The sequence below is a fragment of the Sus scrofa genome, chromosome 1, assembly GCF_000003025.6.
Source record: "Sus scrofa isolate TJ Tabasco breed Duroc chromosome 1, Sscrofa11.1, whole genome shotgun sequence".
NCBI lineage: Eukaryota > Metazoa > Chordata > Mammalia > Artiodactyla > Suidae > Sus > Sus scrofa.
The window spans coordinates 225,979,030-225,994,528 of NC_010443.5; the positions used below are offsets into that span (position 1 = coordinate 225,979,030).

Genomic DNA, 15,499 nt, shown 5'->3' on the forward strand with positions numbered 1-15,499 from the left:
CTTGTGGTTGTTGTTTGTTTTGTTTTATTTTTGTTTACCTATGATTCCTGACTTCTTCATAATTGGGAATATTACAGAAATGGTATGGAGGACAGAAAGATTCCTTTTTGTTCTAAGCAATCCAAGGATATATAAGCATAGTCACCAAGGGTTTATAACAATTATTTTCATCTGATTGGTAGCCAAAAAAACTCACCCAAGAGAATGTATTTTCATTTCAGCACACTTATTTACGGTGGTTGCCCTTTATGGTAGTAATTGCAATGTAAGAGCACACATTCAATATATATTATGACGGCATGGTTAAATAAGAAATGGTCTTTCCCCTAAAATAATCTAAATGCAGAGAAAAAGCAAGACTTGCCACTTACTTTTTTGTAACCACAGAGAGCTCTAAATGCCTTTGTAAATATCTATTTATTTACTGAATATAATATAGTTTTTAAAAAGTCAACCCTCCAAACCACATAGAATAAGAGCTATTTTTGTTCTTTCTGTAGACCAGTGGTGTCAAGAAATATCTAATTGCAGCTTCTCACAAATACTTTAGTACATAATTCGCCATTTGAAGAAATACTTCAGCATTTTATATTTGCTTTTTCAGTTCAAGAGTGGTATAATGGGTGGTAAAAATTGGAGACATACTAACTACCCATTTCTCTCAGCCTGTTTAATTTTAATTTAATGTACCATAAAAATAGAAGGAAATAGTGCCCAAAAAATCGGTGTGCATTCCCTTGCCCTCTTCTTATTCATGTAAAAAAAAAAGATTTATGTTCATTGTGAAAAGCTAGGAGGGGGAATCTTTATTTTTAGTGAATCTTCTCTTCTTGTCTCAGGGTTAGCCATTCTCTCTCTGGAACCTCAATGAAATGTGTTTCTTCACTTTATTCTCTTCCATTTGGCAACTACAGTGTTTTGTATTGTGTTTTTAATAAAGTAGGTATCAGCAGCTATTTATTCTCTATTTCTTAAGGGCCATGGAGCCTTAAAAATAAATATAATCTAAAAGGAAAAACACTGAAGAATGACAGCTACTATAGCAGTTGAATTTTTTTTCCCTGCTCTCTTTCCTTTGGGTAGGTGAGTCTTACCAAAAAACCCAAAATTATTGTTCTTTTTAAAATAACCTTATAACCACAATGATTTAAAATAACTATTTCATATCTCCAAGATATTATAATGTTTGAAAAAATGACCAGCCTTTTGACATTTATTATAAAAGTTCCCATTAGGGTCTTCTTAAACATGTGCCTCATGGTTTTTTCATTGATCTTAAGGAAGATCTTATTTTTATAAGGTTTTTAATGGTATTAAGGAAAGGTGCTGGCACCTGCAGGAAGAATATCAGCCTAGGTCTGTCAAATTAAACCTTTTCTCCAGATACCTTTTGATATTTAAGTGTAACAGTCTCATTCTGTTATTCCTACTCCTGAGAATTTTTAAAATGTCTTATAGTTTGTAGCTTCTTTAAGATATCTGATTGATATGAGCTAAATAATTATTCTTTTTAATTCAGTGTCTTCCAAAATCTCAGGCTCAATTCTGTCATTTGAAGAACTAGAGATTGGTATAAACAAATGTCATGAGTATCTTCTTATCCTCACCTAAAAGTAACAAAAATAAAAGGAGCTGCTAAGTTAAACTGAAGCAAATTTAATGTCCTGGGTAGATATTTGAGAGGAAGAAAAATCACGTTCCATCATTTTTATTCAATTTCACAGACAGTAATTTCTGTTCCCTACTTAACATCACTAATAATAGTGTTATCATAAATGAATGTAAACCAAGTGCTGGGCCATTCTCTACAGGAGAACTGATACTTCCACATGGTTTGGTCACTCCACCTAGCCAAATTAAACTCCTGATCTTTAGACATTCCTACCTAAGCTATTATCCCTGGAGCATCCCATTTCCTATTCTTGAAATTCCACCCTCCCAGTTGCCCCAGCCGAAAAGCTTGGGATTGTCTTTGATTCTTCTCTTCCTCTCACATTCCACATGATACCACATGCTGATGACATGGTTCTTTGGCTAAGATTTGGAAATCTGCTTGTTATGGCATAGATTAAGATCTGTCTCAGGGCATTTTAGTCTGAAGTGAAAGGTACCTCTTTTTATGTATTTATTTTTTCTTAGGCAATACAATTAAAAGTTAATTAATGGGCAGTTTCTACTGTTTCACGAGCAAACATGAATGTCATTATATACACACAGTTTTGATAATGGCAGTGATTTTTCTTTAATATCAAAGTTCATTTACTTCCTCTTATTATATACAACTTTTCACATCATTTCTCATTTTTCCATTTTTAAAAGGTTATACTACATTTATAGTTATTATAAAATATTGGCTATATTCCCTGGAAACACACCCTATTTATAAGTAAGGAGCTGATACTGACATTTCCCCACATACAAAAAGAACCCTAAAAAGAAACACACTAGTACACTGCTAATAAGCATAATTAGTACATTGCTACTATAACCCAAGTAAACTGGATAAGATACTCATACCAAAGTTTGAATCTCATTGTTATACAATTGTTCTTTTGCATCAAATAGTGAGACTCCGTAAGAACAATGGTATTTTCTTCTATTGTCTATAAACTCCTACTCCAGAGGACTTTGTACTGTAGATCTTTATAAGTGCACAGTAAATGTTAATTGAATACATGAATTTTCAGTTTCCAAAGTAATGACCTGGTGCTACAATAATCCTTTTAAGAACTAAACGTGGGTCAGAGGAAAGGCATGCCATTCAGCTCTTCTGGCTACTTGGCCTCTCTGATCCTAAAAAGCCATAAAATATTTTCAGTGCTATAGATTGAAAAAGAAAGCCTGGAACAATATCCATTTTTCTGAACGAATCCAATGCCTCTGAAATGTGACATTTTGCTGTTGTTTCCTTTTACTGATTTTAATTAGTGGGTCTGTTTGCATGAAATGAGGATCTGGGTTGCCTAGGAGTTCATCTGCTCCTATTGCATATTCCTGTCCTAAATAAGCACACTTCAGTGCAGTTTTGCTTGCTGCCTTCAACATTTTGACAGGACCCCCTCCTCTCTTTCACTGTCCTCCCAGCACTTTCCAGAAGAGAGGTTATTTTTAAAGTGCATAATCAATAGACTTTGGGAAGCAGCCAGAACATGAGAGGGTCATATGATTGGGAGTGAGCTACTGGGGATTTCTGAGAAAGGGATGGCAAGAGGCCATGCCAAAAATTGTCTGAGAAGGGGAAAACAGTCTGTAGCTCCCATTTAAGTATTCTTTTGCACAGGCTTTTGTCTGGGAGTGGCTTCTTAGCTTGGTTCTTCAGCATTGTTTTGAAATGGGCATTAACAGTTGCTTTTCATACCAAATAATGTTCTGTTGAAATCAACCTTCATCTGAGGCTCTTGGTGGAGTCTTCAATCTCCTGGTCATTGTGCTACTGTTTAGTTCTCGATGTTGATGACACCTTTGCTGAGGGTTTAAATTATTTTACAATAACTATAAAAACAACTGTTCCATGGCCCCTGACTCACTGCCAGACAAAGGAATGCTATTAAATAAAGAAGGCACCTACTGAAAATGTGCAGATGATCGTGCACGCAGGAGTATCACTGTTGGAAAGTCACCTCAAGAGGTGGGAAGGGGCTATTTCTGCAATATTCTCCATTACTTCACTCAAAAACCCTGGCTCTTTTTTGTTCTTTGCTTGTAACCACAGGGCTATCTCCTCTTATGGATTTTTATATTTTACTTAATGGCCATTTATAACTATATTTCTTGTACCTGAGGAGATGATCCATAACTCCAGTGCTGCTTTATCTCTCCCTTAGTTTTCAGAGGAAGTTGATTTGTTGCTTATGTCCTTGTTTTGGGACATTTCATTCTGCTGATTTATTTAATTTATTATATGATCCTTCCTAAATATTTGCTCGTGTTTCTTTTCTTCTTCTTCTTCTTTTTTTTTTTTTTTTTTTTTGTCCCAGGCTAGGGGTCAAATCAGAGCTACAGCAGTCAGGCTACAGCACAGCCACAGCAACGCCGGATCCGAGCCGCATCTGCGACCTACACCACAGCTCATGACAACGGCAGATCCTTAACCCACTGAGCAAGGCCAGGGATCAAACCTGAAACCTCATGGTTCCTAGCCGGATTCGTTTCCTCTGTGTCACGACGGAAACTCCTTGCTTGTGTTTTTATTCATTTAGTATTTTCCTCCATTTCATTATTTGACTTTATTTAATTATGACCGAGTTGTTTATTAGAAATCAGTATAGGATTTTGTGTTAGTTTTTGCTTTGGCTATGCATGGTGAAAAGGAGGCTGTGTATCAGCCTTTGTTCTTTGTCTTCAGCTGTTTCTATATTATACATACTGATCATACCTTGCTCCAAGGCTTATCTTATATTATTAAGATGCCTTCCTAAGTGACTTCTTTGACTGAAGGAATTTGGTGGTGGCATTAATTGCTAATAAAGACCATGACCTACTTTTGAATGTGAAATATCTTCTGAGGAGTATCTGCCTTCGCTATTGCAAACTCTCAGTAGTGACATAAAGACCTTTGTCCTATGCAGATCCAGCTTCAGCTGGTGACAGAAGGCATATGTCCATTCTGAACAAAGAAGACTTATTTTCACACTCCCTGGCTGACGTTGAGTGATAACATTTTTGCATATCTTAAACATTTTTATGCAGATGCTGTTTAAAGGCAAAAAGTGCTTTTACAATAATATTCTTTGTGAATGGAATTTAAACTTGGCATGCAGTGCCTTTTCAATATGCCTCTCAAGTTGTGAATAATAACTTTTGACAGTGCCGAGAAGAAATAAAACCAGAGGTTGTTTCCTCTGTTCACAACAACATTGCTTGTTATCTTTGCTTTTTTGGACTTATCCTCCTTAAAGAAAAATATGTAAATTAATATTTTAAGCAAGTTTCTAGATTGTGGTTTAAGGAAGTAGTCTAACTCTAATTTTTACTTTGTTTCTGGCTGACTTGACCTGTGATGAATGGACAGTAGTCAACAAGGGGAAAAAAATCTGCCAATTAATATATTTTCCTGTATCTTGTACAATTAAAATTGTATAAATACTTTATATAGTCTTTACAAAAATGGAACAAATCTAAATCAAGATGCTGAGGATGAGGGGAAGAATAAACAGAAGAAATGTTCTTTGTTTTGGAAAGAACTGTAAAATCACCTGTCTCCACATTGTCATAGTAAATCATATGGGAAAATACAGGCTATATCCATATAATACCTAAAGAAATAATTGAAATAGGCAATATCAGCTTTTAAGAATGTTTTGAAAGGTTCTTTGATACTGGAGAGCTAGTTAGAATGAGCTATTCTCTATTTTACTAAGTTAATTTGGTCATAATAACCAAATGGTTTGTGCATGTGGTTATAGCTTTGCTATAGCAATTCCGTTTATCATAGGATGAAATGACCCAACAAACCCCAAGTCTACTTATTGTGATACAGAATTTATTTTGGTTGAAGTTATCTTCAATTGAGCTGACAGACTTACAATTGATATGTTTGCAAATCCTTTAAGGTGATAAAGCAGAGAATCATTGCACAACACTGTATAGAATGCTGTAGCTCTATATCTTTAATTAACAATGCTTATTTTGACAAGTTTATTAAAAATTATTAACTGCACAAAAAACATAATGAAAATAACAAAAATGTGATGAAAAAACATGATGAAAAAAATGTGATAAAAAAATGTGATGAGGAATTCTCATTGTGTGGCTTGGTGGATACAAATCTGTCTAGAATCCGTGAGGATGCAGGTTTGATCCCTGGCCTTGCTCAGTGGGTTAAGGATCTGGCATTGATGTGATCTGAGGTGTAGGTCACAGATGCAGCTCTGATCTGGCATTGCTGTGGCTGTGGCGTGGGCCAGCAGCTACAAGTCCGATTCGACCCCTAGCCTGGGAACATCCATATGCCAAGGAAGCAGCCCTAAAAGACCAAAAAAAAAAAAAAGGTGATGAAAAAACATGATGAAAATAACAACAGTAAAAACCAGTTATTAACAGTTGTACCATCATTTAAAGAGTTGTTATACTTTTTCTTTCTTTGACAGTGCAAATCCAAGTAGAAGAAAAAGAAGATGACACTGAGGAAAGTTCAAGTAAGTGGTAATGGACCCACTTGGGATATGTCTCATGGAATAACAGTGAATTCATAGGATTCATCCCCTTATCTTTTGGAATATGCTACCACATGTAAGCACAGGAGCGTGGGTGGATGACTTTAGATAATCTCACAAAAGAGATCAAGTCCATCAAATAAAATATCCACTTGAGGAGTTCCTGTCATGGTTCCGTGGTTAGCAAATCTGACTAGGATCCATGAGGTTGCGTGTTTGATCCCCGGCTTTGCTCAGTGGGTTAAGAATCTGGCATTGCCATGAGCTGTGGTGTAGGTCACAGACTCGGCTTGGATCCTGTGTTGTTGTGGCTGTGGCATAGGCCGGTGGCTACAGCTCTGATTAGACCCCTAGCCTGGGAACCTCCATATGCCATGGGTGCAGCCCTAGAAAAGGCAAAAAGGCCACAAAAAACATAATACATACGCCTCGTGTATACATGAGAGATAGCCAGGAAAATTAAGAAATTCTGTGAAGTGACTTAAAATTTAGACATTTAAATACCATTTTAATAAGGAAAAGGGAGGGGGATGTAGGTCTAGGGAGAGAATAAATAATTTTTAGGAAAATAGATGGGAGTTATGATGGTTTGTGTGAAATATGTCAGAATGTGATGTTAACCTCTAGTCTCCTCTCCTGTCATAACAGTCAGTCTTCCTTGGGGATGAAACTCTCAGGGAGGGGATTTATGACAAATTGAGTTCCTTTTGGAGGCCTGTTCTTTATTATTATTATTATTATTTTATTTTATTTTATTCCTTTTTTGTCTTTTTGCCTTTTCTGGGGCCACTCCTGCAGCATATGGAGGTTCCCAGGCTAGGGGTCTAATCGGAGCTGTAGCTGCTGGCCTTCACCAGAGCCACAGCAACGTGGGATCCAAGCCAAGTCTTCGACCTACACCACAGCTCACGGCAACGCCGGATCCTTAACCCACTGAGCAAGGGCAGGTATCGAACCCTCAACCTCATGGTTCCTAGTCGGATTCGTTAACTACTGAGCCACAACAGGAACTCTGGAAGGCTTGGTCTTTTTTTTTCTTTTTTTTTTTTTTTTTTTTTTGCTATTTCTTGGGCCGCTCCCACGGCATATGGAGGTTCCCAGGCTAGGGGTCTAATTGGAGCTGCAGCCACCGGCCTATGCCAGAGCCACAGCAACGCTGGATCCGAGCCGCATCTGCAACCTACACCACAGCTCACAGCAACGCTGAATCGTTAACCCACTGAGCAAGGGCAGGGACCGAACCCGCAACCTCATGGTTCCTAGTCGGATTCGTTAACCACTGCACCATGATGGGAACTCCAGGCTTGGTCTTTAGGTAGATAAGAGGAGTTCTTAGAAATTCTCTTCCTGCATTTACTTTTTTTCAAGTGTCTATAATTCAAAATAGTCAATATACCAAAGTGGCATATTTTGGGGTAGTATATTCAGAATTTCTTTTTGAGGTGGCATATTCTGCTACTGTTCAAAACTGAATGAGCCCATTCCAAAAGATAATATTGAATGCAAATCACATTTGGTAGGCAACTGTAAACCATTACTTTTTTAAAGATTTTGAATATTTGGAAACTAGTTAAAGCACTAAAGGATTTCTTTTTGTCCTAAGTGGTAAAAGATAAAGCTTATGATATACTTTTCATCTGTGGTAAAACTCTGCAAGTTTAATAATTTAGCCTTAGTACAAATTATACTACACTGCAGAGTACTACGTAGCTGCTTGACTTCTATAGTTATTTGTAGGTGAAACTGATTTTTAATCTCTATCAAGCTCTTATCCTTTCTATAATTAGTGACTAAAATGACTGATAATGGATGAGTACATTTTCAGAGTGCTAGAATGGGGTTCAAATAACATGACATTTGGGAGTTCCTGTGTGGCTTAGCAGGTTAAGTATCTGGCCTTGTTACTTCAGTGGCTTGGGTTGCTGCTGTGGCATGGGTTCATTTCCTGGCCCTATGCATACCATGGGTGTGGCCAAAAAAAACCCCAAACACGGCATTTGCCACAGTATTTAACAGATGGAAATTCATTTTTGGTTTTGATGACAGAGTATAATTTTCAAAACCTAAGTAGAAAAGTTATTTTCCTGTTTCACTTTGCTAGCCAAATTTTAGTAATGTAGGTAATATTTAGATCTTAGATATGAAATATCAATAAAAAAGTTTCAACAAGTATTATTAAAAGGTAATTTTCAAGAGAAGATAAAATAATGATACATAATAAGTAAAAATGAACATATTGAACAAATTAATAAGAAATCTAGTGTGGCGTTTACAACCAGTTACCAGTTCAAAGGAAAATCCAAACAGATATATTTATAGATCAGGAATGTTGAAATGATTGTGAAAATGGAGGCATGACTTTTTTGTGGGATATTTTTCTTTTTCTTTTTGGCTAAGCCCTCGGCATGCAGAAGTTCTTTGGCCAAGGATCAAACCAGAACCACAGCAGTGACAGCACTGAGTCCTTAACTGCTCAGGGAACTCCTCTTTTCCTATTTTTTTGAGGGGGGATTGTTTTTCCACAGAACAGAGTTTATCTGCATGTGTAAAAAGAATTATTTTGCATTGCTATCCAGTTTCCTATAATTTAGAGTGTTATAGAATAGCTTCAGTAGAATCAGAATCAGATAACACAGAGGGATGTGCTTCAGACAATTCATAGTTTTCCATTAAGACATAAATTTTTCCCTATTGTAGCTTCTATTTAAGAAGTTAGTGATGGCTGTGAATAATATTTATTTATTTTTAAATAATAATTAACTCTAAATATCAGAAAAGTTTAAAAAGTAACAAAAATCAATGGGAAGTAGGATTTTATATTATAAATGGTGAAGGAAGGAACTGAATTCTCTCTCTACTGGAAGATTGCTAAGAAGTTATGGACATATGAGTCATTAATTGTTAGTTGACAAATAAAATAAAATAATGTCATTTTCTCTGTTTTACATTAAATTTATACTTACAAATTTTCTATTTCTAATCATAAAGATAGAGTGATCAAGCTAAAGGTATTACTATCAGTTTCATTTAAGAAATAGAAAGAGGAGTTCCCATTGTGGCACAGTGGGATTGGCAGTGTCTCTGAAGCGCTAGGATGCAGGTTTGATCCATGGCCCAGCACAGTGAGTTAAAGATCTGGCATTGCCACAGCAGTGGCATAAGTTGCAATTGTGGCTCAGATCTGATCCCTGGTTGGAAAACTCCATATGCTGTGGGGCAGCCAAAAAAGAAGAGAAGAAAGAAAGAGATATTTAGGAAAAAGAAGAAAAATATTTGAAGTCAAGAATGAAAATAATTTGAATTAGAAGGAATGTCATGGCCTAAATTAATTCCCTCAAAATTATTCTGGTTTGTAGCATTCCTAGGTCATTCTTACCCTTTGTTTGAAGATAGAAGTAGTAGTAAACACATAGTGGTTAAATACTCAACTCTTATTTATCAAATTGGTTACCTCCAAACTTGGTTTCAGAGGACATGATAGGATATTAAACTCCATGTCATCTAGTTACCTAAGTAAATGAAGATCGGAATTCTGAGTGTTATAGAATTTGGGGATCTGCAGTCACATATTTGAGTAGATGAACCATAAGAAATGAGAATCTAGATAAGTGTATTTAAATGGAAGCCTATGAAATATATATAGCATGGTGCATCTACTTGTGATGTGGCAAATTGTTGGATTGTGGTCTTAGATGAGTGACAATAATAGTTAAAAAGTAAGAATACTTTTGGTAGCAGGAGAGTACTTTTCTGATATTGCTCACCAAAGCATTGACTGCTGTGTTTAGGTGGAGAAGAGGAGGAAAACAAACTACCTCGAAGAGAGAGTTTGAGACCAAAGAGGAAACGAACCAGAGATGTTATAAATGAGGATGACCCAGAACCTGAACCAGAGGATGAAGAAACAAGGAAGGCCAGAGAAAAAGAGAGAAGAAGGAGGTTAAGGAGAGGAGCGTAAGTTCTAATCTATAACTGAAATTGTTTCCCCTTCAAAAATGGCTGATGATGAAAGACCACTCCATTTAGGCACTCCTTGGCCTTAAAATTGGTAATTAAAACTACTTTCAGAAAAACAGGTTTAATCTGATGCTGCCTTTTTACTCCACTTATTTAAATGTATTTTAACATTAAAATTAAATTTTAAAATGAATATATATTAATATTGGACTTATGAGAAAGTCCCTTATGAAAGATCTATATTATCATAGGTCATTAACATTTTATAGTTATTTAAATATCTTAAATTTATCCAATTAAAGTGCAGCATTATTTTACTTTTTTTTTTTTTTTTTTTTTTTTGTCTTTTGGCCTTTTCTAGGGCCGCTCCCTTGGCATATGGAGGTTCCCAGGCTAGGGGTCTAATTGGAGTTGTAGCCACTGGCCTACGCCAGAGCCACAGCAAGGTGGGATCCAAGCTGAGTCTTCGACCTACACCACAGCTTATGGCAACGCCGGATCCTTAACCCACTGAGCAAGGCCAGGGATCAAACCCGCAACCTCATGGTTCCCAGTCAGATTCGCTAACCACTGAGCCATGACGGGACCTCCTAAAGGGCATCATTATTAAAGTTAAGTGAAAAACTCCTAAGCAGTGAGCCCAAATCACTTATCTAACAGAGCCAGGTTGGCAAACTATGGTTAATTCCAACCCAAGGGGTAAGAATGGTTCTTACAGTTTTAATAAAACTGAAATAAAACAAAGAGGACCATGGGAAGAGTTGTGTGTAGCTCCCAAAAGTCTAAAATATTAACTATCTGTCCCTTTATAGAAAAAAAGGATTACCGGAGTTGTCATTTCCTTTTTAGTACAACCCTGAATCTCTTTCACTTCTACCAGGCCAACATTTTACTGAGTGCTGTCTTTCTGTGGAGTAAGAAATTAAATGCTGTTTAGGAAAAAAATCCAAGAAAATAATTTTCTGGTCTTTGCTTTCTGGAAATTTGCAGATGTCAGGCAGGTAGGAAAAGTGTGCATATAAAATATATTTACTAATAGAAAACCTAGACCGCTTCAAAAGGGTTTAAGAGAATATTTCCTCTGCCACCCTCACGTGGTAGGGCCATGGGACTCACCATGAGGTGATAGAAACTCCTCCAAAACAGTCCAAGGACTTTAAAAGACAAGGAACATTCTAAGATGTTGTTCCAAGATGACACATTGCAGTATTTATTCAATAACAGCTACTATTTTCTGTCTCATAAATAATTGTAATTAAACTATACAAACATTTTGTCATGTAGAGAAGCTTGCCATTAATAGACTATAGTTCCTTTGAAAGTAAAAGAGTAATCCCACCCATTTCTTCCTTTTATTTTTATTGATTTAAGTTTTTAAATCTCCTTCTTCCTCTTTCTCCTTCCCTTTCTTTTTCACCTTCTCCTTCCCAAGTGCCTCCTCTTTCTTCTACCTTTGAATACTTAGACATCACCTACCTATTATTTTGACTCTGGTATTTTTTTTTTTTTTTTTATCTTTTTGCCTTTTCTAGGGCTGCTTCCCATGGCATATGGAGGTTCCCAGGCTAGAGGTTGAATAGGAGCTGTAGCCACTGGCCTATGCAAGAGCCACAGCAATACGGGATCCAAGCCAAGTCTGCGACCTACACCACAGCTCACAGCAACGCCGGATCCTTAACCCACTGAGAAAGGCCAAGGATGGAACCCGCAACCTCATGGTTCCCAGTTGGATTCGTTAACCACTGCACCACGCTGGGAACTCCGACTCTGGTATTTTTTATACCTATCTTCTTTTCAAGTATTTCTGTACTTTTTTCCTTTCAAAAACAAAATAAAAATACCCTTTTAAGTTCCATGTCTTATTGTGATTGTTATTACTATTATTAATAATATTTTTCTACTGGTGAAACTTATGCTTTGTGACAGTGGTATTGATTAAGAAAACATCACCAATAGACATATGCATGATATAGGTTATGTTCCAGAATTTGCTTTTCCTTTCCACTTGTGCCTCAAAGATGTCCATTTTAGAAGGTGAGTTGGGTGGGAATTCCTCTGCTTTCTTGCTCTGCTTCAGGCCCACATGTCAGTGCTCAACCTCTAGAAATAGGACCATGTGAGTCAACTGGTTCTTGGCCCCTGTTTCCTGAGGCAGACCTGTCACTGTGACAGTATCTGTCCTTACCTGATCTCATTCTCATCCTTATTCTGAGAAGCCACAAGCACCCCTGCCTCCCACCTTCCCCAATCCTCCAAAGAGCCAGACTTGCTCAAAAGAACTTTAACTCTATAGGTATTGCAAATTATATTATTACGGCCACAATTTGTACAACTATTCTAAATAGTATCATAAATTGTTTGTGATGATTGATGGTTCTGACTTCTATCTCAGGGTTCACTTTCTATTGCTCATTTTGAAGATAAGCGCTTTTTTAAAATAGAAAATGTGTTGGCAAGTATATTTTGAGAAACATTGGTAGGCAAATCAGGGCATATTTATTTAGGTTAATTAATTCCTAGTCTTCTTTTATTTAAATGTTCAAGTGAAACACCTTAGGGAGTTTCCCTTGCTCTGACAAAACATTTGAAACCAACTAAATCCAAGGTTTTAATGTTAACTATCTTTGGAGATGGTTAAAAAATGCTGCCTTGTTTAGCATTTTAGAGTATTTATATTATTACAGGCTTTTCTTGACCCAGTTTTAAGTGAATAAGTAATATGTTCATAGCAGTAAGAAATTCAGCACATTATGCCTCTTTTTTTCTTAACAACTGTTGTTTAAATAAGTCAAACCTAAGATAGAAAGCCATTCTTGCACAAATTAGCCCTAAATTTTAGAAGATAAAGTATATCAGTACTGTATCTTTTTAATAGGATTTCTTTCAGTGCTCCTAGAAAAGCAGTTTCCCTGTAATGCAGTGATTTAATTATGCATTATTATATTTTAATTATGTAAAAATGTAACATTTTAATTACCTGCATATCTGAAGGTAACTTAGCCAACAACAGCTATACCTTGTAGCACAGCATGATCTTCCTGGAGAAATCAACAATTAACACAAAGACTTTCAAAATATTCCAGTGTGAGATCATTTAGTATAGGCATAAGTGTCTTTCCAGAGCATAATAATCTTGGAAGATATTGTTATATTTTAGTGTACTTGTTGATAATCCTGCCATCCAGAAAAGAATCCATATGTAAACATTTATTCAATAAATATTTACCCAGCTCCACTTCTGTGGAAGATAATTTGGTAATTTCCTTGGAAGATACGTACATGAATATGCAGTTGCCTACATTATCTAGAAGTCCATAATATAGGAAGGGAGAAGCCACTTAGACAAAAATTACTGTGACGTAAGACAGTGTAAATGTGCTGGAGAAGTACAAAGTGATTTAGAGACGTAGAGAAAACTATTCTCACAAAGATAATCAGAAAAGGGGTATTGAAGACATTTCATATGATTTTTGAAGAAATCATAGAATTGGATATGTTAAACATATAAAGTACTGGGTTTAAGATAGCAGGCAAGTACATTAGTGTTAGGAAGATTTTCAGTAAGTGGTTTCTAAAAAATGGCATGAAAAGAAATAAGCTTTAGTTACATGGTAAATTCAAACATCAAATAAATCATTCTTTCATTCTTTGCAAGTATTTTGTTATGGTTGTACAGCACCATAGTATTTTAGATAGTAATCATCAAATAATTAAAACAGAACAACCTAACGACAATCAGAGTTGTATCTTAGTAGAGTGTACTTATTCAGTTCTGTTGAACTAGGATTACTATTCTAAGCTAAAGTCTGAATTGTCAGAAAAACCAAACTGTCAATGGCAAGTGTTCTTTTTAAAGGGTTAATATAAATTTTGGTTTCTGTAATCATTACCTGATTAAAAACTTGATTGTTGGGGAAAAAAAAGGAGATTGTGAAGTTATTTTGTAAGGTGGGCTGTAAAACCATGGGTATATCCTTCTATTACTCAGCTGAAATTTTCAAAAACAACTTTTGCCATAGTCCTACTGTGTGTGGTCATGAGTTTAGTGAACAACAAAATATGTTTCTGGTAAATACTGAATCAGATTATACTTTCTTAGTCAGGGTCTAATTAGGAGAATGAAACTTCAACAATTAATTGAAGAAAGAGTATTTAGTAAGAGGAATGTTTAGTAGGTATAAATAATTAACTAGCATACTGGAAAGGTGAAAAGAGATTATTCAGTATCATGGTGACAGCAACTATAGGAAGCAAATAGCACACCAGAGGCTGGAGGAACAGTGGAAAGAGGTTGAAATGAAAATTGAAGCATAAAGAACTGAAACCAGTATAGGAGAGCCATGCTCCAGTGGCGTTGGTGTCTGTGGGGAGAGTGATGAAGCTGGTTCTGCGAGTGTTGGAAAAATTGGCAAACTAGTTTTACCTGCAGCTGTAGGAGGGTCCTGCAGCTCCTGGGGTGAAGAAGCATTGCTAAAGGATAAACATCACCACAGGGAGCAAACAGGAAACCAAAAGAAAGACAAGTCCCTTCTTAGTGTATTCTGCTGGCAGTCAGAATATTGATTCGGATGACAAAGAAATGTGCCCTATGGAGGCATAGCCACAGCATCACAATATTAAGTATAGAAGGGTAAATTTTAAGGTAAGTGACAGCAGCTCCTAACTGAAACAATCTATTATCAAAAAAATTGAACTCTATAATAGGGCATTATATTCCTCAGTTTAAAATCATGTCATTCATGTTTTGATTTTGTTTTATTTGAGTTTTGGACCCTTTGGTATTTTTGCAATAGCAGGAACACAGAAAAGATATATCTCATTTGCTCAGTAAGAAACTAAATTCCTTTGAAGGCCCCTTCAAAGGATTCACTTCCACCAAATACACTTCAAGTTAAATTTTATCAATTGAAGTTTTGAGTTTAATTAACAGATTAAGTTACCTTTGAGGAATAGGATTTTCTGTTTTTTTCCTATTTCAATCCTTCTCTGGAGACAGAGCTAACAAAATTTTAAAGGTACTTCAAAGACTTGTTCACCTCTAATTTATTATCCTTGTTGAAACATAAAGTTTTCAAGTGAAATGTGGAATTCGTGGGGGAGGATGTATAAGGAAACAAAGAAAAGAAGAAAATACATTGAAAGATATGTAACAATTCTTTCCACAGATTTTCTAGTTCTGAGATTTTGAGACTGGGACATAAAACATTGTCAGAACTTTAGAAAGTAAACACTATTATCTAAATTTACAATAATTCCAGAAATGCTGCATCATTGTTCAGATCTAAACTCTAATGCTTATGGATCTCAGCATTCACTTTACCACCAAGTTGATATACATTGATTGACTGAGTATCTGATAGCATACTTTAAGTTTGGAAGTCGAGCAC

At 36.0% G+C, this 15,499-nt stretch overlaps 1 protein-coding gene across 7 annotated transcripts in view; it reads left to right on the forward strand.

Moving 5' to 3' along the window:
• The window catches only part of TMC1 (transmembrane channel like 1), a 396,445-nt gene that overhangs the window by 264,429 nt on the left and 116,517 nt on the right, over positions 1-15,499 (forward strand). For all 7 annotated transcript variants that reach the window (XM_021064884.1, XM_021064871.1, XM_021064852.1 and 4 more), the window contains 2 exons: positions 6,090-6,137; positions 9,944-10,109. In XM_021064884.1, coding sequence (XP_020920543.1) covers positions 6,090-6,137; positions 9,944-10,109 — 214 coding nt within the window. The remainder of the gene's footprint in view (positions 1-6,089; positions 6,138-9,943; positions 10,110-15,499) is intronic.